The 27,126-nt window shown below is 42.9% G+C and overlaps 1 protein-coding gene across 1 annotated transcript; it reads left to right on the forward strand.

Annotated features, from left to right (window-relative positions):
* The first annotated feature begins 2,822 nt into the window (after positions 1-2,822).
* Positions 2,823-26,511, forward strand: PPP1CC (protein phosphatase 1 catalytic subunit gamma). Its single transcript, XM_030939788.1, has 8 exons — positions 2,823-3,150; positions 14,785-14,916; positions 16,228-16,458; positions 21,666-21,770; positions 23,589-23,812; positions 24,015-24,149; positions 25,154-25,214; positions 26,117-26,511. Exons 1-8 carry the CDS (start codon positions 3,096-3,098, stop codon positions 26,185-26,187), a joined length of 1,014 nt encoding a protein of 337 aa, XP_030795648.1. The 5' UTR covers positions 2,823-3,095; the 3' UTR covers positions 26,188-26,511.
* The last annotated feature ends 615 nt before the right edge of the window (positions 26,512-27,126 follow it).

A 27,126-nucleotide genomic window follows, 5' to 3' on the forward strand; every position in this document is an offset into this window, starting at 1 on the left:
CTGCCTCACACTGTTTTAGAAGATTTTGAGTTCATGACCGACTTTTTAAAATTGGAACATTTCACACAAAAATCCATATGTTCAAGTTTTACCAAAAACTCAGAGGATGTGGCCACAAGTGGCCCCAGGGGACTGGAGCTGAGAAGTGGCCACCCCCTTGGATGAAACGTGGGCTCAGTTTGCTCCAGTCCCTACCCAGAGGCTGAATTCTTTCGTATTATCAGCCAGGTCCCTTCAGGCACTGGGATCCCCCCTCAAAGTCTAAGTATCCTCAGAGACACTATTGGGTTTTCAATATTTTGGCCACAGCCACTCTCTTATAATCATCAGCTCCCCATCATCTTCAGCAGCCCCATAAGAAAGCTCTGTGGAGCCAGGAAAGACAGTTTGAAAAGTGCACTTTAATCCACTCTTCTCATTTTACAGATAGGCAAACTGAGGCCTAGAGAGGGGAAGGGACATTCCATTTATTAGGCTGTATCCTTTCTGACAAGATGCTTATATCAGCTGATCTTTGGAAAGCTACTGGTGCTGATAATGGCAGGAAAAGGCGAATAGGGAATCAGTGCTTTCCTCCATGAGCTGTTTGCTGGTTCCTGGGAGCTGTGCAGGCCCACCCTGGTGAGCTATGCCATGCTCAGGCTCAGAGCCAGCTAATCACTTAGGCATGTGCCAGCAGAACTGAACTCTGGAGGGGAGTTGCCCAGCAGAAAACAGCCTGGGGACAGAGGCTCTCCCCATGTCCCAGCTCAGTCTGAAGTCCTCCTCCAGCCCTGATGATGTTGCAAGAGGTTAACACACCTGCCATTTTGCTGTGGAAAATTATGGTACTCCTATTGTGGGCAGAGACACATTTCAATCATTCCACTGGGTTCCACATTGATATGTGCCCGGTATGTGCCAGGAATGTGAATGCTGTGGGGGTTCACTGATGGGTTTTACTGAATATGAACGAGGGCTGTAGTTTCAGGCTGTCCTGAGTTCCAGCCCTGGCTCTGTAACTTCCTGGCTGTGTGACCTTCAGCAACCACCCTAGCCTCTCTGTGCCTCATTTTCTTCCTCTGTAAATCGGGATGATAGGAATAGGACGTAATTCCTAGGACTGTCTTGGGGAGTCAATGAGATCATTTTTTGGCATATACTAAGAAAATGAACACAGTAGAATTTGGGGTTTTTTTCTTGTTTATTTTTCTCCACTGCACTTATCAGAAGCTGATATTTTTTATTTGCATCTTTGCTTATCATCCGTCTTACTAAATGACTCTCCATAGAGAAATGCCTTGTCTGTCTTGATCCCCTCTGCTTCCCTGTCTAGAACAATGCCTGGCACCGAGTAGGTACTCCATAAATATTTGTCTGCTGAATGAATTGCTGTCTTTCATATTTCTACTCTAAATGCCATTCCGATGATGTGCCCTGCCTTGGAGTAGCCCAAAGTCCTGTGGACTCCAGCAAGAACCACCCTGACCTCCACAGTCAGATGTTCACAGCAGCGCTGGGCACCAACTCTGAATGTCACCAGCTGGGCTCATTGCCTTGCCCTGACAAATGGCACTTATGTGACTTCCCGTGGACAGAGCTGTAGCAGGGGAAAGTGAGTTGGTGCCTGAGGAAAGTGGATCGAGAGGCTGAGTTCTTAAATTCAAGGGCCCTGCACCAGTAGCGAGGGGGCCCAACTGAGGGGACATGGAGCCCTCACCCCGAGGACATTGCTTTGGAAGAGGATGCCTGGGTGGTGCAATTACCTCGTGGCATACTGAGATGGGGATTCGTGCATCCTGCATTCATTGGGAAACAAATTGAATTTCTCGGAGAGACAGAGCTTTGCAAAATGTAAAGCGCTGCAGGAAGCAATATACATGGAAAGGTCAGGAAAGAGAGCCGATCTGTTTGCTGAGTGTGGGCTGTACTTCCAAACCCGGCCAAAGTCAACGCGCAGCCCCTGGAGGTGGCACAGTTTGGGGACCCCTTGGATAGGCGTGCACTCGGGGAGGCTGGGAAGCCAGAGAGGAATGGACCAAAGTTTCTTCGGGTGTCTGCAGAACCCAGGACCGCCCGCACAACTTGCCTCTTCTCTTCCCGCCCCTGGCCTGCACGCGTGAAATCTGCAAATTCCCCTTTCAACTGCTGCAAGCGCTCGTTCAACTTCGCCCTGGCTAGAATCGGGATAACCGTCCCGATGATTATATAACTTTCCGAGTTCAGGAAAGAGAAATCCAAGGGATAGAAATGATGAAATTTTCTTTGTGGACGGATTTTTTACCCCCAAAGTTACAGAAGTGCACAAAAAATATATATACAAATAACCATACACCCACCACTCACAAAGAGTAACTGTTACATTTTGACTTATCTGGAAGAGGGTTTTTTCTTTTTAGTTACCAAATAAACCTTTCTCTTCTCCCAAGTTCCAGTATATCTGAATCCAAAATAAGTCAACCTTCTTTTATTTATTATTCTCCTTTTTCATCCTCACCCCAGATTTATCTTAAAGGGTAAATTCCAGGACCCCCGAAATCCGTCGGTGAGTTCCCACATGGCCAGGTCTGCAAACATCTAGCCTCAATGTACAAGATCCGGCGATGGCCGCAACCGGCAGTATGCACAGCTGCATTTCCTCCCCCAACCCCAACTCCCGCGTGCAACTTTGCAACTCACGCTCCGGCCCGGTGTCGGGGGCGGGCCTATTTATTCGGCCCGTTTGGCGGAAGGATTCCGCGCGCGGACGCAGTTGCGCTCAACCATCTCCGCCCCGCCCCGCGCCCGGGCCCCGCCCCCTCCCGCGCCCGGGCCCCGCCCCCTCCCGCGCGCCCTATGGCCCATAAAGAAGTCCCGGCCGGGCCGCTGCACTCCCCGCGCGCATCCGTGCGCGGCCCGAGGCTGTCTAAGGAGTCGGCGGCCATTTTGTTCTTCTCGTGGTTCCAGTGGGGAGAGAAGGAGGAAGCAGGGAGCGGGGCGGTAGGGGGGGGGGACCCGCCGCGGCTGCTGCCACCGCCGCCACCACCGCCTCTGCTCGTGGGGTGGGAAAGGAGGTGTGAGTCCCGGGCGCGAGCCGGCGGCGGCGCCGCTGCGGGAGGGTCGGCGGTGGGAAGGCGATGGCGGATTTAGACAAACTCAACATCGACAGCATCATCCAACGGCTGCTGGAAGGTAAGGGGGGCGGCGGGCGGCTGAAGGGGGAGGCGGGCCCGAGGGCGGCAGGCGGCCCCGGGGGGTCGAGGGAGGGGAGTTGGGAGGCCGGTTGGGCTTGCAGCACCGTGGGGAGTGAGCTCCTCGAGTTGGCCCACGGGCCGGGGGCTGCAGCTGGAGGGAGGTCAGCCCGGGATCCCCAACTTGTCGCCAGCCGCGGACCCTCCAGGCTCCGCTCATTCATTGCACTAGGATGCAGGCTTCCTCCCGGCCGTGGAATTTGAAAACTCCGCTCCCCACCCCCACGTTTCCCGCCTCTACTCGTTTGCCCCCGCACACCAGACGGGTCTTTGGAGCGATTGTTGGGCTGGGGGCCCCAGTCCAGCCTCCTGGACGGCGTGCGCCGTACTGTGCGAGATGGACTTTTCGGTGCTCGTCCTCACGGAAGGCAGTTTGTTGAGGGCGTGAGTTCCACCGGGTTTGGGGGCTCTTTTCCTGCTTGCTTTTATTTTTCGTGGCTCTGGGGTCTTGGGGGGCCCATTTCTTGTTACTTGGTAACAAGCGTTCATGTCTCAAGAGGTGTCAGAACCTGTCTTCGCCTGCCCTCCAAATCCTTTTAAGTTATTCTAATCTTGGAGAGGTCTCCGCGCTCTTTTCCTGAACGTGCATCTGAACAGGAAGTCAGCAAGGCTGACGATATCGTTATCTTTCCAATGTGCCAGGCTCTGTCTTAAGCACTTTGCGTCCATGAAATTATTACTGTAATAATCATAACTGACGCTTCTAAAGCGCCTACTGTGTGTCAAGCATTCTTTGAGCACTTAACACAGATTTCATATTCTCCCACCCATTGCAAGATATTTGCATTTTTTTGTTGTTTTTGTTATTTTACAGAAGAAACTGAGATGAAGTCACTTAACCAAGGTCACACAGTTAGTGAGTTGGGTTTCAAACCCAGATAGCCGGGAGCTAGTAGAACTCGCTACAGACAACACTGAAGGAAGGGGACCAGTGGTTTAGTAAAGGTTAATAGAAAGGTTTAAATTTCGGCTCATCTAAGACTTGTGAGGTGCCTGGCAATTGATTCATGTTGATGTGGGAGGGGGGTGAGGTTCAGCTTTTGAAGACGGAAGCTGAAATGAGCTGCTTTCAGATTCAAGGGCATGTCAACAGATGCAAACATCTTATCCAAGACTTTGTAGGAATTCAGTCATATCCCCTAACTTGGACACTTCTTAATGGGAACTTGGCAGTTTTAACTGCTTTTTGCGTTTATGTAGTCCTAAAATATTACTGGACTATAAATGCTGTGAGTGGTGGAGTCGAGGGCATGACAGCTCTGGTGTTAGAATTTGCAAATCTTTTAAAGTAAGTTATTAAAATGAAACTCTGAAAATATCTCGTCCGTTTCTTAATCTGTGCCTTCTTTTCCTTTTATGCTGTCTTTAAAAAAAAACACTAAATGTCATTAAGGACCCCTGAAATGCTCTTGAAATGTTATTGCAGGTGAAAACCTTGTGTTGTAGTTGAAAACCTTGTCATTCCATTAATGTCAGGTATTTATATAAGAACCGTATTTTTTCATGCTAGTTAATATAGTTCTTTAATTTATTTGAGGCAGCAGTTAGGCAGAAACTGATTAAAATAGTTTGCTGTAAGAAAAGAATTTTTTGTTAAATATTTTCTTTCTAAATTTTAAAATTCTGCTTATCTCTGTAGGGATATGTGTGGCTTTATTTCTCTGAGGAAACAGGAAAAGTTGGAATTTACATGGATTAGAAACATTAGAATTTTAAGATCATCTAAGGCTTGCTAATTTAAGTTCTGGTTTGCCCATAACTGCCTCTGTATTCATAAATAAACAGCTTTTGTTAATTTTAATCATTATAATCCTAATAAGTAGTTTGCCTGGTAAATAATGATACATCTAAAATGAGATCATTGTTTCTTAATAGTTCCTCTTGTTATGTGGCACTTGAAAACCAGGTTTTCTTATATTTCTTTTTTTGCTGAAATTAATAAAGCAGTGCATTTTAATGCCTTGGGAATAGGCTAACTGCAAAGTATACTTAAATTTCCTTTTTTCTCGTGGGTGTTAAATTGGCAGAGAAACATTTGAAGATGATCCATTGAGGATATGTAGATATCTAAGTTAAATGATGTTGGTAATAAATTCTGTGCTTTACAAGTTTTTTATTTTAAAAAAATTAGGGCTGGGCGCGGTGGCTCAAGCCTGTAATCCCAGCACTTTGGGAGGCCGAGACGGGCGGATCACGAGGTCAGGAGATCGAGACCATCCTGGCTAACACGGTGAAACCCCGTCTCTACTAAAAGATACAAAAAACTAGCCGGGCGAGGTGGTGGGCGCCTGTAGTCCCAGCTACTCGGGAGGCTGAGGCAGGAGAATGGCGTGAACCCGGGAGGCGGAGCTTGCAGTGAGCTGAGATCCGGCCACTGCACTCCAGCCCAGGCGACAGAGTGAGACTCCGTCTCAAAAAAAAAAAAAAAAAAAAAATTAAATGTAATAATTTAAAATAGAAATGAGAGTCTCACTGTGTTGCCCAGGCTGTTCTCAAACTCCTGGTTTCAAGCAATCCTCCCACTTCGGCCTCCCTGGGTTCTGGGGTTATAGTCATGAGCCACCATGCCCGGCCTAAATTTTGTGCTTTTCGTAATGCCCCCAAAACCTTTTTTTTTTTTTCCCCTAAATACTTTAAGATGTAAGTATATCTGAAAGTAGAGGCAATATGACTTTTGTGACCTTGGTAGACTTTTTCACGTGTTCAGAATTGATTTTTTAAGCTTGAGAGCAGTATAAGCTAGTTGAGAAGTAGCTCAGTAATAGTACTAAAAAGCTAACTGAAAAGGAAGTCTTAAGAAAAACAGCATGTTGGTTTAGATCTTAGTCACTAACTTTGCAGTTCTTTTCTTTTCTGAACTCCCGAATGTTTCTGTAAGTAAGGCATCACTTCTGCAACCCACCATGGATGCTTTTATCCAAACTCTGCCTTGCTGATGATAAAACCTTAAGGTTGTTAACTCCTTAGTGTAACCGACAGTAAAACGGCATTTTGAGAGAAAATAAGCCAGCTGTTGATTTGGTCTGATATATTGAAGAAAAGTGGGATTTGGGGCAGTTTTACTTTGTAAATGACCTCCTTCAAGGAGCCGTGGTGGCTAGCATTTTTCTTGCACAGCAGATGGTTGTAATACTTCACATCTTGGTTTGCAAGAAGCATCTTTGCTTTGTAGAAGGCCATTGTCAAACTGCAAGACCATGTCAAGTTCTGCAGAATTGCCTGACTTGTTTTAGTGATTTAAATACGACCTCTGCCCTGGCTCACAGAAAGTGCTTACACATTTAATCCTCTGATATATAAGGGTTGTTCTGAAGGTAGGGAGTGTTCAGATATTCTGAAACTCTAAGATTGTTTAAATAACCCGTGTGTTCAACTTTTTGGTGCAGTATAAAATGTTCATATTCTGATGGTTAGCCGTCCCTGGTCCTAAAGATAATAAAGGACAAACATAATGGCTTAAAAAGGGGAAGCTTTCTTAATATGCTAACCAAAAAAACAAAAGTAATCTTTCCTAATGAACATCTGTAATTATTTAATTTTTTATTTTATTTTGGAGACAGTCTCACTCTGTCACCCAGGCTGGAGTGAAATCCCGGCTCACTGCAACCTCCACCCCCTGGGTTCAAGCGATTCTCGTGCCTCAGCCTCCCAAGTAGCTGGGATTAACAGGCACACACCACCACGGGCAGCTAAGTTTTTGTATTTTTGGTAGAGACGAGGTTTCTCCATGTTGACCAGGCTGGTCTCGAACTTGTGACCTCAAGTGATCTGCCCACCTCAGACTCCCAAAGTGCTCGGATTACAGGCATGAGCCACGGTGCCCAGCCTGTAATTATTTGTTCACAGAGCAGGTAATTTTTACGCTCACATCCAAGTTGTCAATTTCTGATTCCCTCATTGATAAGAACTCTGGTGTTAGCCCTTGCCCTTCCTTCCCATCAGCATGTTGGTCGTATGCCCATTTCCTCTCCTCCTAGGCAAGGCAGGAAAGCTTTGTTGGAGACAGATGATCTGCAGCTTGCAGGAGTTCTTTGTTAAATCACAGCATTGAAAAAGGATTACTCTCCTTGTGCCCGCAGTGCCCTCTTGCCTGTCAGTAGCAGGAGGCAGCAGTGAAATCTAACAGAATTGTGTGTGACATTGTTGTGCTTGGGGGGGGGATGTGACACACAGGAGCAGAGCCCTGGGCATTCCTCCTCAGAACTGGGCAAATGGACATGCAGTTGTGGCCCAGCAGTGGTCAGCTGTGGAAATTAGTGAGGTGATTTGATGTCTTTGAAAGCACAGTCCTTTTATAGCCTGTAACCTGTTGTGCAGAATCACGGTACCAGTCAGCCCACTTGGCTAGGTGAGGATCTCTGATTGTGAAGCAGGGAAATTATTGATATTATGTGGACTTAACCATTTAACTTAATTTACAATCGAGGCCGTTAGTTGACCTTAGAGATTGAAATATGAAGGAGATAATATTCTGGGTGTCGGTCGCTTTGTCGATAAAGAACTGGAAAGTCATTCAAGACCAAGAAGGAAAGATTTCATTTCCATGGAGCTTATGGAATTCCAGGACATAGTTTGAGTTTAACATTTTAAGGTCATACCTCTGTATCCAAAGCATCAAAAACAGATGATTTATTTATGGATATTGGTGATTTGTCTGAAATCTCCAGCTTTCCCACTTCACTGGGGTTTACTGTCATCCCTCTTCTAGAAGGGAGTGGTTGTCACCGACAGTAAAGCTTACAGCAAATGAAAACTCAAAATGTAGGGTCAGATGTAGAGTCTACTCAGTGATATATTACCAAAATGTGTTCTTAGACTGTGGAAAATTGAAGTTTTTAATGGATTGGCTTTACTCTAGTTGTGGAAAACTCAAGATGCTTTATTGAGAACAGTAAACAGTGTTTTGCAGCTACATCCTATCTGTCTTGAAAAAAATGATGTCACTTTTATTTATTTTTTACTGGGTCTCACTCTGTCCCCAGGCTGGAGACCTGAACTCCTGGGTTCAAGCGATTCTTCCTTCTCATCCTCCTGGCTAGCTGAATCTGCAGGCACACACCACCACACCTGGCTAATTTTTTTTTTTCTTTTTCTTTTTGTCTTAAAGACAGGGGTGTTGCCTAGGCTGTTCTTGAACTCCTGGCCACAAGCAATCCTCCCGCCTCAGCCTCCAAAAGTGCTGGGATTACAGGCGAGAGCCACAGCTCCCTGCCTTGGTGTCACTTTTCAATGCCCGAAGTATAACCCCATCAGTTAGGAAAGTCAAGATGGGGAGAGGGCAGGGTGTGGAAACAATTGTGATAAATCAGAATGTGGAAGTCATCCTGCTGGTGACTTTGCAGAGAAACTAAAGGATTCTTTTTTTTTTTTTTTTTTTTTTTTTTGAACTTTTGTCACCCAGGCTGAAGTACAGTGGCAAGATCTTGTCTCACTGCAGCCTCCGCCACCCGAGTTCAAGCGATTCTTCTGCTTCAACCTCAGTTGTTGAGTAGCTGGGACTACAGGCACGTGCCACCATGCCCTGCTAATTTTTGTATTTTTAGTAGAGATGGGCTTTTACCATGTTGGCCAGGCTGGTCTCAAACTCCTGACCTCAGCTGATCCACCCACCTCGGCCTCCCAAAGTGCTGGGATTACAGGCATTAGACACCGTGCCCGGCCCAAAGGATTCTTGATATACTTTTTGCAGAAAAGAACTCAGTTGTTTATGGGAATGCTTAATGTTGGAAATACTTACTTTTTGTTTTGATTTGAGTCTTAGTTTCCTAAATCTGTCAAATATCATGAGGCTGTTGATTCACTGAAATGAATATGATGTGGCATATTGTTAAAATTATCACCTACTTTTTAACAGGATTATTTTAAAACAGCAAAATCTTCGTTGACTTATTTTTATACCACTCGTGCCTTTCTTGGGTTCTGAAACTTCATTAGAATTCAGCTAGGGCTTTTTTAGTGTGTGCTATTTCTTTAATATGTTTTTCTTTAAACAATTAAGGGGCCTTTCTGTGGCAAGGAAAATACTTTTTTATTCCTCATAAATAATCTCAAACTTGTCTTAAATTTCCTTCCATAGTTTCCATCTTTGCTTTGCTTGTTGCCAGCAACTTTCAAAAGTTGATATTGCTTATGAGAAAGAGCTGGTATTGTAAATAATCACCAATGCTATTTTATTTATTTTTTTGAGATAGGATCTCACTCTGTGGCCCAGGCTGGAGTGCAGTGGCATGATCTCAACTCAGTGCAGCCTCTACCTCCCAGGCTCAAGTGATCCTCCCATCTTAGCCTCCCGAGTAGCTGGGATTACAGGCGCATGCCACCATGTCCAGCTATGTTTTGTATTTTCGGTAGAGACTGGATTTCACCATGTTGTCCAGGCTAGTCTCCAACTCCTGAGCTCAAGTGATCCTCCCACCTCGGCCTCCCAAAGTGCTGGGATTATAGGCCCGAGCCACTGCACCTGGCTGCTATTCTTTTATAATTCAAATTTTTACCAGTTTGTTTTCAATAAAAATGTGTGGAAGTTTTTATAATATGCTCATGCCAGTGATTTGCCAGAAAAATAGATCAGATACATTTCTACAGAGCAACCTTTGCTTTTAATAGTAATAATACATTTTCCTGAATCTCCCTTTCTAGCCAGATAAAGAAATATTGATACTTCTACTGAAGAGTCACATCCTTAGGTCGAATTTGGTGTTGGTTTTTTATTGTTGTTTGTTTTGAGACGGATTTTTTTTTTTTTTTTTTTTTTTTTTTTTTTGAGACGAGGTCTCGTTCTTGTCCGCCAGGCTGGAGTGTGATGGTGCCATCTGGGCTTGCTGCAGCCTCCGACTCCCGGGTACAAGTTCAAGTGATTCTTCTGCCTCAGCCTCCCAAGTAGCTGGGATTACAGGTGCCTGCCACCACGCCCGGCTGATTTTTGTATTTTTAGTGCAGACGGGGTTTACAATGTTGGCCAGGCTGGTCTTGAACTCCTGACCTCAGGTGATCTGCCTGCCTCGGCCTCCTAAAGTGCTGGGATTACTGGCATGAGCCACCACACCCGACCGAAACAGAGTTTCTTTCTTGTTGCCCAGGATGGAGCGCAGTGGCACAATCTCGGCTCACTGAAACCTCCACCTCCCAGGTTCAAGTGATTCTCGTGCCTCAGCCTCCTGTGTAGCTGGGATTACAGGCGTGCGCCACCATGCCCAGCTAATTTTTGTAGAGATGGGGTTTCACCATGTTGGCCAGGCTGGTCTCAAACTCCAAACCTCAGGTCATCCACCCTCCTCAGCCTCCCAAAGTGTTGGGATTACAGGCATGAGCCACCGCGCCTGGCCTTCTCCTTTGGTTTTGAAGTTCAATGTAGAACAGATTCTTAATTGGGAGGGTGGTATGGTGGATGCACCAATAGATCTAGCATTGCGTCCTCGTGTCCTTAAGCTCTGTGACTTTGGACCAAGTCATTGTAAAATGGGAGATGACAGTGCCTGATTTCCTAGGATTGTTGACAGGATTGAATGGCAATATAAAGCCCTTACTACAGTGCCTAGTGGATAAGTGCTCGGTAAATGTCAACTACAGTGAGTAAATAACTGTTTGATGGACATTGAAAATAGTGAAGTGGGCTGGGCGTGGTGATGACCACCTGTAATGCCAGCTACTTGGGAGACTGAGGCAGGAGAATCACTTGAACCCAGGAGGTGGAGGTTGCAGTGAGCCACGATCATGCACCACTGCACTCTAGCCTGGCAACAGAGTGAGACTCCATCTCAAAAAAAAAAAAAGAAAGAAAAACATAGTGATGTGAATTTGTATGCTTTTGGCTGATATGGCAACTTTTTTTTTTTTTTTTTTTTTTTTGAGATGGAGTCTCACTCTGATGTCCAGGCTGGAGTGCAGTAGCACGATCTCAGCTCACTGCAACCTCCGCCTCCCGAGTTCAAGCGATTCTTCTGCCTCAGACTCCACAGTAACCAGCCACCACGTCCAGCCCTGATGTGACAACTTTTAAGAACTCTCCAAGTTCTTGGGACTGCCAAGCCCCATAAGCCCCATTTGAAATCTCTGTTAGACAATTCAACGTGAAAATTAAGAGTAATTCTAGATTTTCATACCTTGAAAAATACTCCAATAAAGCCTGGTAAGCAAAAGGCACTATTCTTTTGTAATTTTATAGCACAGAAACATGCTTTTTGCTCATCAAAAGTATATAGTCTGGGCTGGGCACAGTGGCTCACACTTGTAATCCCAGTACTTTGGGCGCTGAGGCAGGCGGATCACCTGAGGTCGGGATTTCGAGACCAGCCTGACGAATATGGAGAAAACCCCATCTCTACTAAAAATACAGAATTAGCTGATGTGGTGACACATGTTTGTAATCCCAGCTACTTGGGAAGCTGAGGCGGGATAATTGCTTGAACCTGGGAGGTGTAGATTGTGGTGAACCAAGGTCACGCCATTGCACTCCAGCCTGGGCAACAAGAGTGAAACTCCGTCTCTAAATAAATAAATATATAGTCTGGAATGTATGTTTAATTCTAATGCTACCAGTCAACACTACTTAAAGATTTATCCAGATTTCAGTCATGCAACAGATTTTGAGCACCTGCTGCTTGCTGGCTATGGCTTGTGTACACTACAGAGCAGGGCTATTGCTGTGGGTTTTACTGCAGTGGGTTTGCATTCTACCAGTGGGGCCAGATGAGCCGGCAGAAGCAAACTGGCAAGTATAAAACAAATACAAGCATGGTGGAGGTGGGGGTGGTGGGTAGTGACCTGATGTTGAGAGAGCCTTTCAAAAAGCATGCAGCAAGCCTGTGAGGGGAGAGGAGATGGATGAGAGAAGCTTTTCTCCAGGGTGAAGTGTGGTGTTTGTGGTGTCTGAAGGCTGAGCAGCTGTATAATAACTGATGGAAGACGGTTTTGGCAGTTTCTATCTTTATATAACTTTTTTCCTTCCGCTAATTGTAGGGAATTTAAGAAGCTTTCAGACCATGTTTGTTGATGTTTTTCATAAGCACCATTCTTTAAATATGAATATTTGTTCTGAAAAAGCTGCATCTAATCTTAATATTAAGAGTCATTTTTAAGTCCAGGTACAGTGGCTCATGCCTGTAATCCCAGCACTTTGGGGGGGGCAAAGCAAGAGGATCACTTGATCCTGGAAGGTTGAGGCTGCAGTGAGCTAGGATCGTGCACTCCAGCCTGGGCACCAGGCTTCATCCAAAAAGAGGAAGAATTTTTAAATTGTTGGTAGTATTGTTTTTGCTTTTTACTGATCTCTGAATGTCCCCACCCAGAGGACAAACAGAGAAACAGAATAAAGGAGTTAAAACAATATGAACTATGTTCAAAGGTGACAATGGAGAGCTTCCAAAGCCAAAAAAAAAATTGTTAGCAACACTGATTTCATCTGATGGCATTGACTAAATACAATAGCATTCATACAACAAAGCCTGCCATTATATGGTATGAGCCAATTATCACAGAAATATTCTCCTGGAAGACTTAAAGTCAGCTATTCATTCATAAGTGTGGGACTCTGCTGAAAAAAATTCACGTTGAAACTGGAAACTTCTAGGATTTCTTTCCTAGCCAAAAATAAAGCTTCCTGCTGGGCATTGTGCCCAAGTTTTTGGTTAACTTGTGGTGAAATCACTAATGATTGGCATTTTCTGGCCAATGAAGCAGGGATCCCATCTTTCACAGGGAATATTTCTTGAGTCCTAACTCTGTTACGTATATCTGGAGAGAAAAAGAAAATCACTTGTGGAAAAAACATTATTTGTTGCTCAGTTGCTGTTTTATTAAATATGCATCTGTTTCATATCTTTCCTCGAAGACTATCATTACTATGCTTTTATTGCTTCTTGTTGTATAACATTTTTATCAGAATGAGACTTAGTTACATATTTTGGGGTCCAAAAGTGAACTTTATAACTGTAAAATTAAGGTACATTTAGCAGTTTAGTGCTACTTTATCTGTATCTAATGACTGTCCAATCTGTTACAACTGGAACAAAAACAGAAAATTTCTTTCCCACAACTACCTACCTGCTGACAAGTGAGCTCTGTTGCAAAGTTTGTACTTTGGTAGAAGAACCCTAAGTGCTCTGGTGGTGTGGATGCCCCATGCTGTGCAGTGATTTCTTTCTCCCATTATTACCTTATCTGTTCAAATTATTAGGAAACATGCTTTCTTACAGTATAGCACATGACTGACATCCTTTGCTACAGATGTCAGCATAAACACAAATACAGGCCCAGAAATTGCATGGCAAAATAAGTACAACGAACCAACATTTTCTTTTTTCTTTTTGAGATGGAGTCTCGCTCTGTTGCCCAGGCTGGAGTGCAATGGTGCAATCTCCGCTCACCGCAACCTCTGCCTCCCTGGTTCAAGCGATTCTTCTGCCTCAGCTTCCCGAGTAGCTGGGATTACAGGCATGTGCCACCATGCCCGACTAATTTTTGTATTTTTTAGTAGAGACGGGGTTTCACCATGCTAGCCAAGCTGGTCTCGAACTCCGACCTCAGGCAATCCACCCGCCTCAGCCTCCCAAAGTACTGGGATTACAGGCATGAATCACCGCGCCCCGCCAACATTTTCTTAATGAAATGAAAACAACACTAACATTTGTTCATAGGTAAATTAAATCAGAGATTCTCAGGAGGAAATACCCATGGTCCAATGGTCCTCTGAAAAACACTGATGGGGAAGGTTCTGAGTATTTCCAATCCTGTTTCTTTTCTTTTTCTTTCTTTTTTTTTTTTGAGGCGGAGTCTCGCTCTGTCACCCGGGCTGGAGTGCAGTGGCCGGATCTCAGCTCACTGCAAGCTCCGCCTCCCGGGTTTACGCCATTCTCCTGCCTCAGCCTCCCGAGTAGCTGGGACTACAGGCGCCCGCCACCTCGCCCGGCTAGTTTTTGTATTTTTAGTAGAGACGGGGTTTCACCGTGTTAGCCAGGATAGTCTCGATCTCCTGACCTCGTGATCCACCCGTCTCGGCCTCCCAAAGTGCTGGGATTACAGGCTTGAGCCACCGCGCCCGGCCTTTTTTTTTTTTTTTTTTTTTTTTTTGAGACAGAATCTCGCTGTGTCGCCAGACTGGAGTGCAGTGGCGCAATCTTGGCTCACTGCAGCCTCCGCCTCCCAGTTGAAGCAATTCTCCTGCCTCAGCCTCCCAAGTAGCTGGGATTACAGGTTCACGCCGTGTTGGCCAGGATAGTCTCGATCTCTTGACCTCATTATCCGCCCACCTCGGCCTCCCAAAGTGCTGGGATTACAGGCGTGAGCCATTGTGCCTGGCCTCCAATCCTGTTTCTAACAGCATTCGCACAGACAGGATGGCCCCTTTTTCTGGAATACTATTAAAGAAGTCTTACTTGGTATCAAAGATGCAATTACATCTTGTCTAATATTTTAAGATTCTAATTAGACATTAAAACCATGTTTATTATAAGTGTCCTGAAAATGAAGCCACTCAGAGAAAGCTAGTTAAACCATGTTTTTGCCCATTTATCTAAATCTTGTATTGTATTTTGTATTTTGGCTTCATTAGACTAATTGCAGTTTTTCTCCTCTGCAGTGAGAGGGTCCAAGCCTGGTAAGAATGTCCAGCTTCAGGAGAATGAAATCAGAGGACTGTGTTTAAAATCTCGTGAAATCTTTCTCAGTCAGCCTATCCTACTAGAACTTGAAGCACCACTCAAAATATGTGGTAAGTTTGGGGCACACAAGTTACCTTTGGTTACGTGATTGATTAACTGAGTCAAGAATATGTTGATGACCTTGTATTAGCTAGCAGAATCATTCTCCTGTTTGTGAATAGCTTGGAACTACTAAAAATTAAGTTAAATAGTAGCTTTAGAATAAATACCTCTAATGGACTTAGTTTACTTAGATATACTTCAGATTTTTAAAAAAAATATTTTGCTGAAGGAATAAACATTGCAGAAGAAAAAATGAAACTAAGAATGGAGAGCCAAGGAAAGGTCTAAACTACATGGATGTATAGGAATATGTTTTAAGTTTAAACCAACACTGGTTATAACTAAAAGTAAAAGTTCCTTGATGTTGATTTTGTGGTTCTGTTTTCTGCATAATGGAAGCAGATAATTTGTGTTTTAACTCAATGTAAAACTAAACTTTTTGGCCGGGCGCGGTGCCTCAAGCCTGTAATCCCAGCACTTTGGGAGGCCGAGACGAGCGGATCACGAGGTCAGGAGATCGAAACCATCCTGGCTAACACAGTGAAACCCCGTCTCTACTAAAAAATACAAAAACTAGCCGGGCGAGGTGGCGGGCGCCTGTAGTCCCAGCTACTCGGGAGGCTGAGGCAGGAGAATGGCATAAACCCAGGAGGTGGAGCTTGCAGTGAGCTGAGATCCGGCCACTGCACTCCAGTCCGGGCGACAGAGCGAGACTTCGCCTCAAAAAAAAAAAGAAAAACTAAACTTTTTTCATTTGAGTAATATATTCTTATAGCATATTTGCATTGATAAAACTTTGTGTTCATGTTTTTAAAAGTAAAATGTTCTTTGGCATTATCTAGCAGGAAGAAGTTGAAAGCTAAATGCATTGATGGGTGGGGGGTGGGGGTCGTGTGTATGTACTTTGTTCAGACGGGGCCAAGGCTCACTAGAAGTGCAGCAGTTCTGCTGACACAGTACCCAGAGACTGAGCTATCAGAGATCTGGTATTCATCAGTCATCCTGAAAGGAATACCATGTTACTTGGCAAGAAGGCATGCCTGGACATAATAACCCTTTCCACAGAATAAATTCTTAATTAGTTGAATTTTGTGTGAAGTTGTGGACATACACATATACTTAAAAATTTTATTAAGCTCAATTGAACTAAATATGATGCCAGATTGGAAATTACTTCGTGTTGGCTCTCCAATTAAACTCTCATTACTAGAGGTCAATGCCATTGTACAATGAATTTTTAAAGAATTTCTTTCCAAAGCTTTGTTAGTGGATTGAGCTGTAAGTATGGGAACACTGTGTAACAAAATTCTTGCTTCTAGGTGACATCCATGGGCAATACTATGATTTACTGCGACTTTTTGAGTACGGTGGTTTCCCACCAGAAAGCAACTACCTGTTTCTTGGGGACTATGTAGACAGGGGAAAGCAGTCATTGGAGACGATCTGCCTCTTACTGGCCTACAAAATCAAATATCCTGAGAATTTTTTTCTTCTCAGAGGGAACCATGAATGTGCCAGCATCAACAGAATTTATGGATTTTATGATGAATGTAAGTACTTTTCTATATCTCAGGAAGTTATTGAAATTAAGATATTTATCATAAACAATTATCACGTACTTCTGTTAGGAATTGTGAGATTTTAGATGCAGTGGTATCATCTCTCATGTTTTCTATTTCATCAACTTGTTTTTAACTTAGCTTTTTAGGGGAGGTGGGGGAACAGAGTCTCACTCTGTTGCCCAGGCTGGAGTGCAGTAGCACCATCTTACCTCATTGCAACCTCTGCCTCCCAGCTCAAGCGATCCTCCTGCCTCAGCCTCCCAGGTAGCTAGGACTGCAATGCATCACCACGCTCAGCTAATTCATGTATTTTTTTGAAGAGATGGGGTTTCACCTTGTTGCCCAAGCTGATCTGAAACTCCTGGACTCAAGGAATCTGCCCACCTAGGCCACTCAAAAGTCCTGGGATTAATCTGTTGAAAGTATACAATTCAGTGATTTGTAGTAAATTTATAGTTATGTGACCATCTCACCGTAGCCCCCAGGCAACCACTAATCTACTTTTTGTCTTTGCTAGAGAACATTGCATGCAAATGGAATCCTGCAATATGTAAATAATTAGTTTTTGAAATTATTACAGTTTTTCTCCTCTGGCATAACCGCACCCAGGAAGAATGGCAATAACTTTCCTAAAACTAAAATGTGCTGAATTATTTTTACAGTATTTTACGCATTTTGTGACTCATTTTGGATTGTTTATTTAAAGGTGCACTTTGATTTGACTATTGACAAAACACAGTTCTTAAAGATTTGCAAATAGGCTGGGCGCAGTGGCTCACGCCTGTAATCCCAACACTTTGGGAGGCCACAGCAGGTGGATCATGAGGTCAAGAGATCGAGACCATCCTGGCCAACATGACGAAACCCCATCTCTACTAAAAATACAAAAATTAGCCAGGCGTGGTGTCAGATGCCTGTAGTCCCAAGTACTTGGGAGACTGAGGCAGGAGAATCGCTTGAACCCGGGAGTTGGGTTCAGTGAGTCGAGATCACACCACTGTACTCCAGCCTGGGTGGCAGAGTGAGACTCCGTATCAAATAAAAAAACTTTGAAAATAATCAGTTTGATAAAGGATTTTATGTCAGAAAAAGTTTTGAATCTTTACCTTCACCTTCCTTTTGTGCTTATTTGTGCCAGGAGGGGTTTCAGGTTTGGAGTGAAGGGGTGGTTAAGGAACTTTAGGTAGTTGGCATTTGCTAATATGATTATAGGAAGATCAGCAAAGTGTTGTCCCTGTGGCCCTCCCCTAGACCACATCCTAACTTAGAGTCTCCAGATGTGGTGTTTTTCCATCTCAATTCACATAGATGTAGTGAGCTAGCACATTTGTTAGAAGTGCATCCTAGAAAGATTATATTCACAGACTGAGCCCTTCTACTACCACCCTTTCCCACAACTGGATGTTTGCTTGGTCTGTGTCCTTGAGATCCATCTGGTAAGATGGGGTGGCAGGAATCATCAGGGACAAAAATTCTGTGGGTTCTGGACTGACTGATACCATTGAACCTGTACAGGAAAGATATTCGATATTAACAGGGATTCTGTGTCAAAGAAGTACCAGTAAACCAGTTACTATTCCTTAGGTAGTGAAATACAAGGCAGATGTGGTGGGTTTTTTTTTTTGTTGTTGTTGTTTGTTTTTGAGACAGAGCCTTAAGCTGGAGTGCAGAGGTGGGATCATAGCTTACTACAACCTGTAATTTCTGGGCTCAAGCAGTCCTTTCACCTCAGCCTCCCTAAGTGCTGGGATTACAAGCATGAGCCACCAGACCCAGCCAACATTGTGTTTTGGATACTCATTCCAAGTGTTACTCTTGAGTTAAGAAAGGGTTCCTTTTACATAACTGTTAGCCCAGCAAATACTTTCCATGTTTGCACTGATGAATTCAAATCCAGTTGACCTCATTGTTGTGACTTCTATCCTAATGTAATGATACTAGCTGCATCAGTTTCAGTTTCTACTCAATGCAGAGGCCTTTAAAATGACTTAGAAGATCAGTGTTGGTTGGTATCAGTTTCGGCTCCTGTTTGATCATCAACACAGTTTATAGATCTTGTGTTCAAGCTTCCTCTCTCCCATCAGGCAGATATAATTTGCCATCCAGTCTACTTGTGGGCATAAAAGTGCCCTTGACATAGGTGGCTTCTGGTTGAAGGCTTGCAGACATTTAATATATATATAATATATATTAATTTTATTAAAATGAAAAGTTATATTCAAATGTTGATTTTCATGGGACAATTTAAAAACCACTGCCTGTTTTCCAGGTACATAAGTACTTTATACTACCATTTCTTTTTTTTTGTTTGTTTAAATTTTGCAAATGTGATGGAAAGGCTGAGGTATATGTTGTTGGGTAAAACAGGAGTGTTTGTTGATCCGTTTCTGCTACCGGAGCTGTCTGATGTACAGTAATGGGAAACTGCATTACAGGTTATGGCTCAGAATCTTAGGATTTGGAAGCTAGACGATTACCCTGGTTAAACCTTTCAGGACCCATATGTTCCTAGTGGTCTGAGGTGGCCTTAGGGAGGAAATGAAGAGAGAAGAGAAAGAGACAGCCCCACGCTTAAAGTGCTAAGAGGCAAAAGGAGGAAACAAACTGATTTTTGATGGAGAGGCCAGCAGAAATCGGCAAGAGAAGAAACTGGAGTTTGTGGCATAACTAAAGAATCAAAGGCCGGGCATGGTAGCTCATGCCTGTAATCCCAGTACTTTGGGAGGCCAAGGTGGGTGGATCACTTGAGGTCAGGAGTTCAAGACCAGTCTGACCAACATAGCGAAAACCCATCTCTGCTAAAAATATAAAGATTAAGTGTGGTGATGCACACCTGTAGTCCCAGCTACTCAGGAGATTGAGGCAGAAGAATCCCTGGAACTCGGGAGGCCGTGATTGCAGTGAGCCGAGATCACATTGCTTTACTCCACCTGGGTGATGGAGTGAGACCCCACCTCAAAAAAAAAATATCCAGAAGTGAAGCTGACCTTGGGGAAAGAGGAAGTCACTATCACTGGGGGGCTAAGACAGCAGCCCTGTTCTTATAATACAGGTTAAGTATTCCTTACCTGGAATGCTTGGGAGTAGAAGTGTTGCAGGTTTCAGAGTTTTGTTTTAAATTTTGGAATATTTGTGTTACAATTACTGGTTAAACATCCCTAATCCAAAAATCTGAAATCCAGAATGCTCCAGTGAGCATTTCCTTTGAGCATCATGTGAGTGCTCAAAAAGTTTCAAATTTTGGAGCATCTTGGATTAAGGATACTCATCTTGTGGTGGTGGTGGTGGTGGTGGTAGTAGTAGTAGTAGTAGTAGTAGTAGTAGTAGTAGTAGTAGTAGTATTGCTGTTGGACATGGGAGGTGGTGTTTTTGCAGATTCAGATTGCCCATCAGCCTTTCGTAAGGAGGAGTTTGTTGGTTTTTTTTTTTTTTTTTTAGATGGAGTTTCACTCTTGTTGCCCAGGCTGGAGTGTAATGGTGCGATCTTGGCTTACTGCAACCTCTGCCTCCCAGGTTCAAGGAGTTTTCCTGCCTCAGCCTCCTCAGCCTGGTGGGAGGAGTTTGTTGAACTTTCAGAACTCCTCCAGTGAAGGAGTTAGTAGCCTCTAAAGAAATGCGCAACAGGGTGAACCATAGAGTTAGACCCAGTCATTGAGAAACCAGAAATTATTAGGAGAAAAGATAACACTCTTCTCTGCAGAGAGAAGGCAAACATTTGTTGAATTTACATTACATTTCAAGCCCTGTGCTAAACTCCCTAGACTGCTTGATTTGCATTACAGGGTGGGAAGTGTGGTTCAGGTCAGTTGTTTGGGCTGGCCCTAACTCTCAAAGGAGAGGTACAGGTTTAAACCTTTCGATGTCCCTGTAGTCCGCAGCAAGAGACTAAGGACAAACTCTTGGTTTGGTTTGTTTTTTGAGACGGAGTTTCGCTCTTGTTGCCCAGGCCGGAGTGCAATGGCACAATCAAGGCTCACCACAGTCTCCGCCTCCCGGGGTCAAGCGATTCTCCTGCCTCAGCCTCACAAGTAGTTGGGATTACAGACATGCGCCACCACACCCAACTAATTTTTTTATCTTTAGTAAAGAAGGGATTTCTCCATCTTGGTCAGGCTGGTCTCAAACTCCCAACCTCAGGTGATCTGCCCACCTTGACCTCCCAAAGAGCTGGGATTACAGGTGTGAGCCACCCCGCCTGGCCAAACTCTTGGTTTTTAAAGATTGTACTTAGTATAGTAAGGTACAGGAAACAAAGGCATCTGGACAATTGGACAGTCCTCATCCAATCCAGAGAAATTTGTTCTTGCAAGGTATGTGAGTAGGTTTTAAACTCAGAACATCAGTTTCCTGTAGAAACAGTGCATAGTGGCATATTTCTGTCAGAACTGCACTCTGACTCCAGAATGTGTGGATGCCTGTGCTGGTGAGGGAACATGACCACCCTGTGACATCAGGCCTGTAGGAGCATGTGGAGTCTGTGCAGTGTTGGAAACAAATGCCCTGTAGTGCCTGTGAGAGGCACCACTGCCGTGTGATCATTGTGCCTCCTGCTAGAGCACTGAGGGCTGGGGATCCTCTGGTATCTGTAGGTTGTTGAGGGGAGTACATGGGGGATGGGTGCTAACTCAGGCTTTCTCAGAAGGAAGGTCGTAATGCCACATGTGTAAGTTCGTAATTGCTTTCAGAAGTAGGGAACTAGCTGCAGTGAGATTGGACAAAGCATACTGGATTTCAGACAGAATTGATGCTACCAGATAATTCCTGGGATTTGATGGCAATCCTTAATCATTATCAAATCTGGAATTCTGGTTTCATACTTGTATGGAATTTAAAAAGATTTCATGTGAAAATGTAAGTCATTGCTTTTAGATCAGATGTGTCTCTCCTAAACCCCTTCCCTCCAGGAGAGTCTTTCTTTAAAGAGATGGGGTGTCACTATGTTGCCCAAGCTGTTCTTGAACTCCTGGGCTCAAGCGATCCTCCTACCTCAGCCTCCTGAAGTGCTGGGGTTACAGGTCTGACCCACCACGGCCAGCTCTTATTTTAAAAGAGTGTTAAAATAAGACGGTTTTATTAAGATTCTTAATAAAAACATAGTTTCGTTTGCTTAAAAAGTAGCCAGAATCTTGCTTTGGGGGAAGTTAATCCTGAGAGAATGAGCCTACAGAACAGTAATACTCTCTTTTTAATCACAGGTAAAAGAAGATACAACATTAAACTATGGAAAACTTTCACAGACTGTTTTAACTGTTTACCGATAGCAGCCATCGTGGATGAGAAGATATTCTGCTGTCATGGAGGTAGGTGGGCTGATTTTTGTTCCAAATAGGTTTTGATCCCTTCCAAAGGATGAACACTTTAACATTTGTGAGTTACCATTGGGATGACTTCCTCTGACAGAACACTCTCCTTTGTTGATGTGTTGCATTGCCCTGTCACTCTGATACAGCCAGGATTACTTGGATAAAAATCTTAAGGAACTGATTATTACAGGGAATTCTAGACTCTGTAAATTAGGATTAAAATAGAGCAGAAAATGTTTATTTTTATTTTATGTTTTGTAAGGATGAGTTCTCACCATGTTGCCCAGGCTGGTCACAAATTCCTGGGCTCAAACAATCCTGCCTCGGACTTCCAGAGTGCTGGGATTATAGGCGTGAGCCACCATGCCCAGCTCAGAAAAGTATTTTTAACTGTAAAATGAACAATATGTAATTTGCTGTGCCAGAGATACTCTAGAACACTGAAGATGTGAATAAATTTTCCCTTGTTTGTTTTTTATCTTCTCAGAATTTTCTCTGACTTGGATTTTTTATTTATTTATTTTTTTTTTGAGATGAAGTCTCGCTCTATCTCCCAGGCTGGAGTGCAGTGGCGCAGTCTCAGCTCACTGCAAGCTCCGCCTCCTGGGTTCAAGCAATTCTCCCGCCCCAGCCTCCTGAGTAGCTGAGACTACAGGCACCCACCACTGCGCCCAGCTAATTTTTTTTGTATTTTTAGTAGAGACGAGGTTTCACTGTGTTAGCCAGGATGGTCTCGATCTCCTGACCTCATGATCCACCCGCCTCGGCCTCCCAAAGTGCTGGGATTACAGGTTTGAGCCACCGCGCCCGGCCTGACTTGGATTTTAAAAGTTACTTTGGCCAGGCATAGTAACTGGCATCTGTAATTCCAGCACTTTTGAGAGGCCAAGATGGGAGGATTGCTTGATGCCATGAATATGAGAACAGCCTGTAACATATCGAGACCCCTGTCATTAGAAAAAATGTTAAAAATTAGCCAGGTGTAATGTTGCGCACCTGTAGCCGTAGCTATTTGGGAGGCTGAGGCAGGAGGATCACTTGAGCCCAGGGGTTTAAGGCTGCAGTGAGCTATGATCGCACCACTGCACTCCAGCCTAGGCAACAGAGCAAGACCCTATCTCTAAAAATATATACATATATATTGTATAAGCTATTTTTCTTTGCTCAGTGGTTGTGCTTTCTATAATGTAATTAAAATAGTAATTGCAAAGAGAATTTCTTTTCATGTATGGTGTGAAATTAGCCATCAAAAAGCCAACATAATGTCTTTTATCTCTGTGCTTCTATACTTACACAGGTTTTGGTAGAGTTGGACACATGGTTTTTAACTCTTATAATATGCATCCCATATTGTAACTCGATACAATAAGCTCTTGTAGATTTTAATGGTCTGTGAACAGTGCAGGTTTCCTAGAGAACTACCTCTCACTGAGCATCCTTATCTTCTCAGCTCAGTCATTATAAGCCATCAATCATAACATCGCTCATTATTGTCATCAACTGGGGAAGCCCATAGAAGAGTTTTTTAAATCACTGGATTTTATTTTACAGTGTTCTGTATAATATAACTGCCTCCATGTACTGTTTAACTACAGCACCCCATGCATTACTGCATGTAATTCTAGTGTGTATCCAGTTGTCCTTTTTCTGTGTGTGTGTTTTTTTTTCTTTTAACCAAAAGTAAATAAAATATAATCAGATTTCAGTTTTTGTGTCAGGATTATTGAATTTCTCTGTAGACAAATGGAACTTTTGAAGGGGTAATATCCTTTTAAAAGTTTTGCTTTCTTCCTTTTTCTTTTCCTCACTGAATAGGTTTATCACCAGATCTTCAATCTATGGAGCAGATTCGGCGAATTATGCGACCAACTGATGTACCAGATCAAGGTCTTCTTTGTGATCTTTTGTGGTCTGACCCCGATAAAGATGTCTTAGGCTGGGGTGAAAATGACAGAGGAGTGTCCTTCACATTTGGTGCAGAAGTGGTTGCAAAATTTCTCCATAAGCATGATTTGGATCTTATATGTAGAGCCCATCAGGTATTGATTTTGAATTTTACATGTACACTTAAGAGCATGTGTGTGAGCACAGATTCTCCTTGTTGATTTTGGTGGGTAGGTATTGCTTATTTATACAAAGTGTTTCTGGAACACAAGATATCAGGCTCAATGGGAAACTGAAACGTGGTTTTACTCACCTAATATTTGCACCTATTTATACTGAAAAAAATTTCTCTCGAAGGTGGTTGAAGATGGATATGAATTTTTTGCAAAGAGGCAGTTGGTCACTCTGTTTTCTGCGCCCAATTATTGTGGAGAGTTTGACAATGCAGGTGCCATGATGAGTGTGGATGAAACACTAATGTGTTCTTTTCAGGTAGAGCATGCTTTCAACATTATTTCCTTTTACTATGTTTGCACTTTGCTGGTTGAAAAATATAATTGCTACTTTTTGCCTAGTGTTCATTTATGCTGAGTAGGCTGTTTCTGTTTTCCCTTAACCAGTGTGTGTTATAGCTGAATAATGTATGGATACCTTGTAAAAGAAAAAATTAATTATGGCACCTTTTCCCAGTGTTTAATTATGATTTTTTTGCATTGCATATTGGCTCCTTATGCTTATGGCTGTTTTACTGTAAATCTAAAACCATAATGACAATGTAATGTTCAGCTAAAATTAAATCACCACTTGCATGTGAAAAGTACTGAGTGCCTCGTGCTATATGTTTACTTAGTTCTGCCCTCTAGTCTGACTTCCACAAAACTTCTGTTAATGTACCACGACATCATTTGGCCTTCAGCTGGCATAAAAGCATTATTTAGAATCTGCCTCAGCCTTTTTCTCATTTGCTTATTATGATAAACTTGTACAACTTCAAGCCAGCCTAGTCATAAACATAAATACAGCCACCAAATCATGTGGCAGTCATCAGTTAAATGAATTAAAACAGTTTTTTGTTTTCTTTCTTCTTTTTTTTTTTTTTTTTTTTTACCAATTGTCAGAACTTGCAGCTTTCAAAATTCCAAAGATTGTGCAAGAATCCCCTGCAGGTTGGAGAAACACTTTTGTAAAGAACTTTCTCCCCTATATCAGAAGGAATAGCTAAAGATATTACCAGGTGTAGACTTCAGAAGATTGTCATTATACTCAGAGACAAAATAATTTGTCCAGATCATAGATTTTTATCTTTTCATCATAGCATTAATTACTAAATGTTTACATGTCAACTTAGCTTGTGTTAATATGCTAGGGAGGCTTTTACAGTTGTTGGGGCAGTTGTAAACACCATCTGAACAAAAGATCTGAATGAAATTTAAGGACTCTTTAAGATTTGGGGTTGAGTATATTTCCTAAATGAACTGTCTTTTGAATCTCTCCAGATTTTAAAGCCTGCAGAGAAAAAGAAGCCAAATGCCACGAGACCTGTAACGCCTCCAAGGGGTATGATCACAAAGCAAGCAAAGAAATAGATGTCATTTTGACACTGCCTAGTTGGGACTTGTAACATAGAGTATATAACCTTCATTTTTAAGACTGTAATGTGTACTGGTCAGCTTGCTCAGATAGATCTGTGTTTGTGAGGGCCCTTCCTTCCGTTTTTGATTTAGTGAATGGCATTTGCTGGTTATAACAGCGAATGAAAGACTCTTCACTCCAAAAAGAAAAGTGTTTTTTTTTAAATTCTCTCTTCCTTTTGCAAACAATTTTAATGATGGTGTTAAAGCTGTACACCTTAGGACAGTTTATGCTGTCTAAGGAGTAAGTGTACAGTTGATCTTTTTAATTCAGTACAACCCATAATCATGTAAATGCTCGTTTTCTTTAGGACATAAAGAGAGCCCTAGGGTGCTCCGAATCTGTACATGTTCTTGTCATAAAATGCATACTGTTGATACAAACCACTGTGAACATTTTTTATTTGATAATTTTGTTTCAAAGGGATTGCTTTTTCCCCTCATTGTCTTGTTATGTACAAACTAGTTTTTATAGCTATCAACATTAGGAGTAACTTTCAACCTTGCCAGCATCACTGGTATGATGTATATTTAATTAAAGCACACTTTTCCCCTACCGTATACTTAAAATGACGATTAAAGCCATTCTTTTAAATATTTGTGACTCTTTCCTAAAGCCAAAGTTTCTGTTGAATTACGTTTTGGCACACCCCTAAGTACAAGGTGGTATGGTTGTGTACACATGCTGCCTTCTCGGGGATTCAAAAACAGGTTTTTGATTTTGAATAGCAGTTAGTGATATAGTGCTGTTTAAGCTACTAATGATTAAAGGTAATAACATTTTGTACAATTTCCATATAGTCTATTCATTAAGTAATCTTTTTACAGTTGCATCAGGCCTGAACCCGTCCATTCAGAAAGCTTCAAATTATAGAAACAATACTGTTCTATACGAGTGACCGATTATGCTTTCTTTGGCCTACATTCTTTATTCTGCGGTGAAGTTGAGGCTTATAAGTTAAAACAAAGGAACTAACTTACTGTCCACCAGTTTATACAGAACTCACGGTATCTATGACTTTTTTTAAACTAAGATCTGTTAAAAAAGAAATCTGTTTCAGCAGATGACCGTGTACAATACCATGTGGTGAAAATGAATTCAGACTTATTAAATGATGAACTTGTTAAATCCTCTCAGTGTCTATTTATCAGCACAATACACACAGGAGAACTGTTGATGGCATATTGAATAGATTTTCCTGAATAAATTGCTCTGGAAACCACACAGTTGCATTTTGGTTTTGTCTTCTTTCATATAGTCTGTTTTCCAAAGATGGATTATAATACAGATACTAATACTCTTTGAGTTGTAACCTGGAGACACCTATTCGTGTAATAGAGTGATGAGGTGGAATGATCCTCCTCTACCGTTTGGGGAGATGGAGATTAATCTGTGTCCATAGTTTTCTTACTGTCTGGTTCACTTGAACGTAGTGGCGAATTTGAAAGCAACTCACTTCATTATTCTGAGTCAGCCACCTATATTTTCATGCACAGTTCTTTGATCTCTTCCCCCTTCCCTGGTTTATATGGAACACAGTATCACATCATATTTTGTCACAAGTATGTATCTTAATTTCTCAGAGGTACGCTAAAAATGAATGAAGAGCATGTCATTTGGAAAGCTTTTTTTTCTGTTACAAAGTGGTCTCCCTGAGGGCATTGGCAAAGGACCTAGTGAGGAACTGTTTGAAGGACACAGAAGAGCACAGGGCCGTGGACTCCCTTCTGCTAACAAGCTCCGGTCCTGAGGCATCTGCATCCTGCCCTACTCCCATCAAAGAGGGAAGGGGGACCTCATGACCTTCCTGCTCCACATTGACAATATCCAAACTTGT

This window comes from Rhinopithecus roxellana, chromosome 10 (assembly GCF_007565055.1).
Source record: "Rhinopithecus roxellana isolate Shanxi Qingling chromosome 10, ASM756505v1, whole genome shotgun sequence".
Lineage (NCBI taxonomy): Eukaryota > Metazoa > Chordata > Mammalia > Primates > Cercopithecidae > Rhinopithecus > Rhinopithecus roxellana.

Bases quoted from the DNA above. Each gene is read 5' to 3' on its own strand.
- PPP1CC (XM_030939788.1), top strand. From the start codon at position 3,096: ATGGCGGATTTAGACAAACTCAACATCGACAGCATCATCCAACGGCTG. The intron at 21,771-23,588 runs GTAGGTGGGCTG...CTCACTGAATAG, and splicing joins GATATTCTGCTGTCATGGAG to GTTTATCACCAGATCTTCAA. The intron at 24,150-25,153 runs GTAGAGCATGCT...GAATCTCTCCAG, and splicing joins CACTAATGTGTTCTTTTCAG to ATTTTAAAGCCTGCAGAGAA.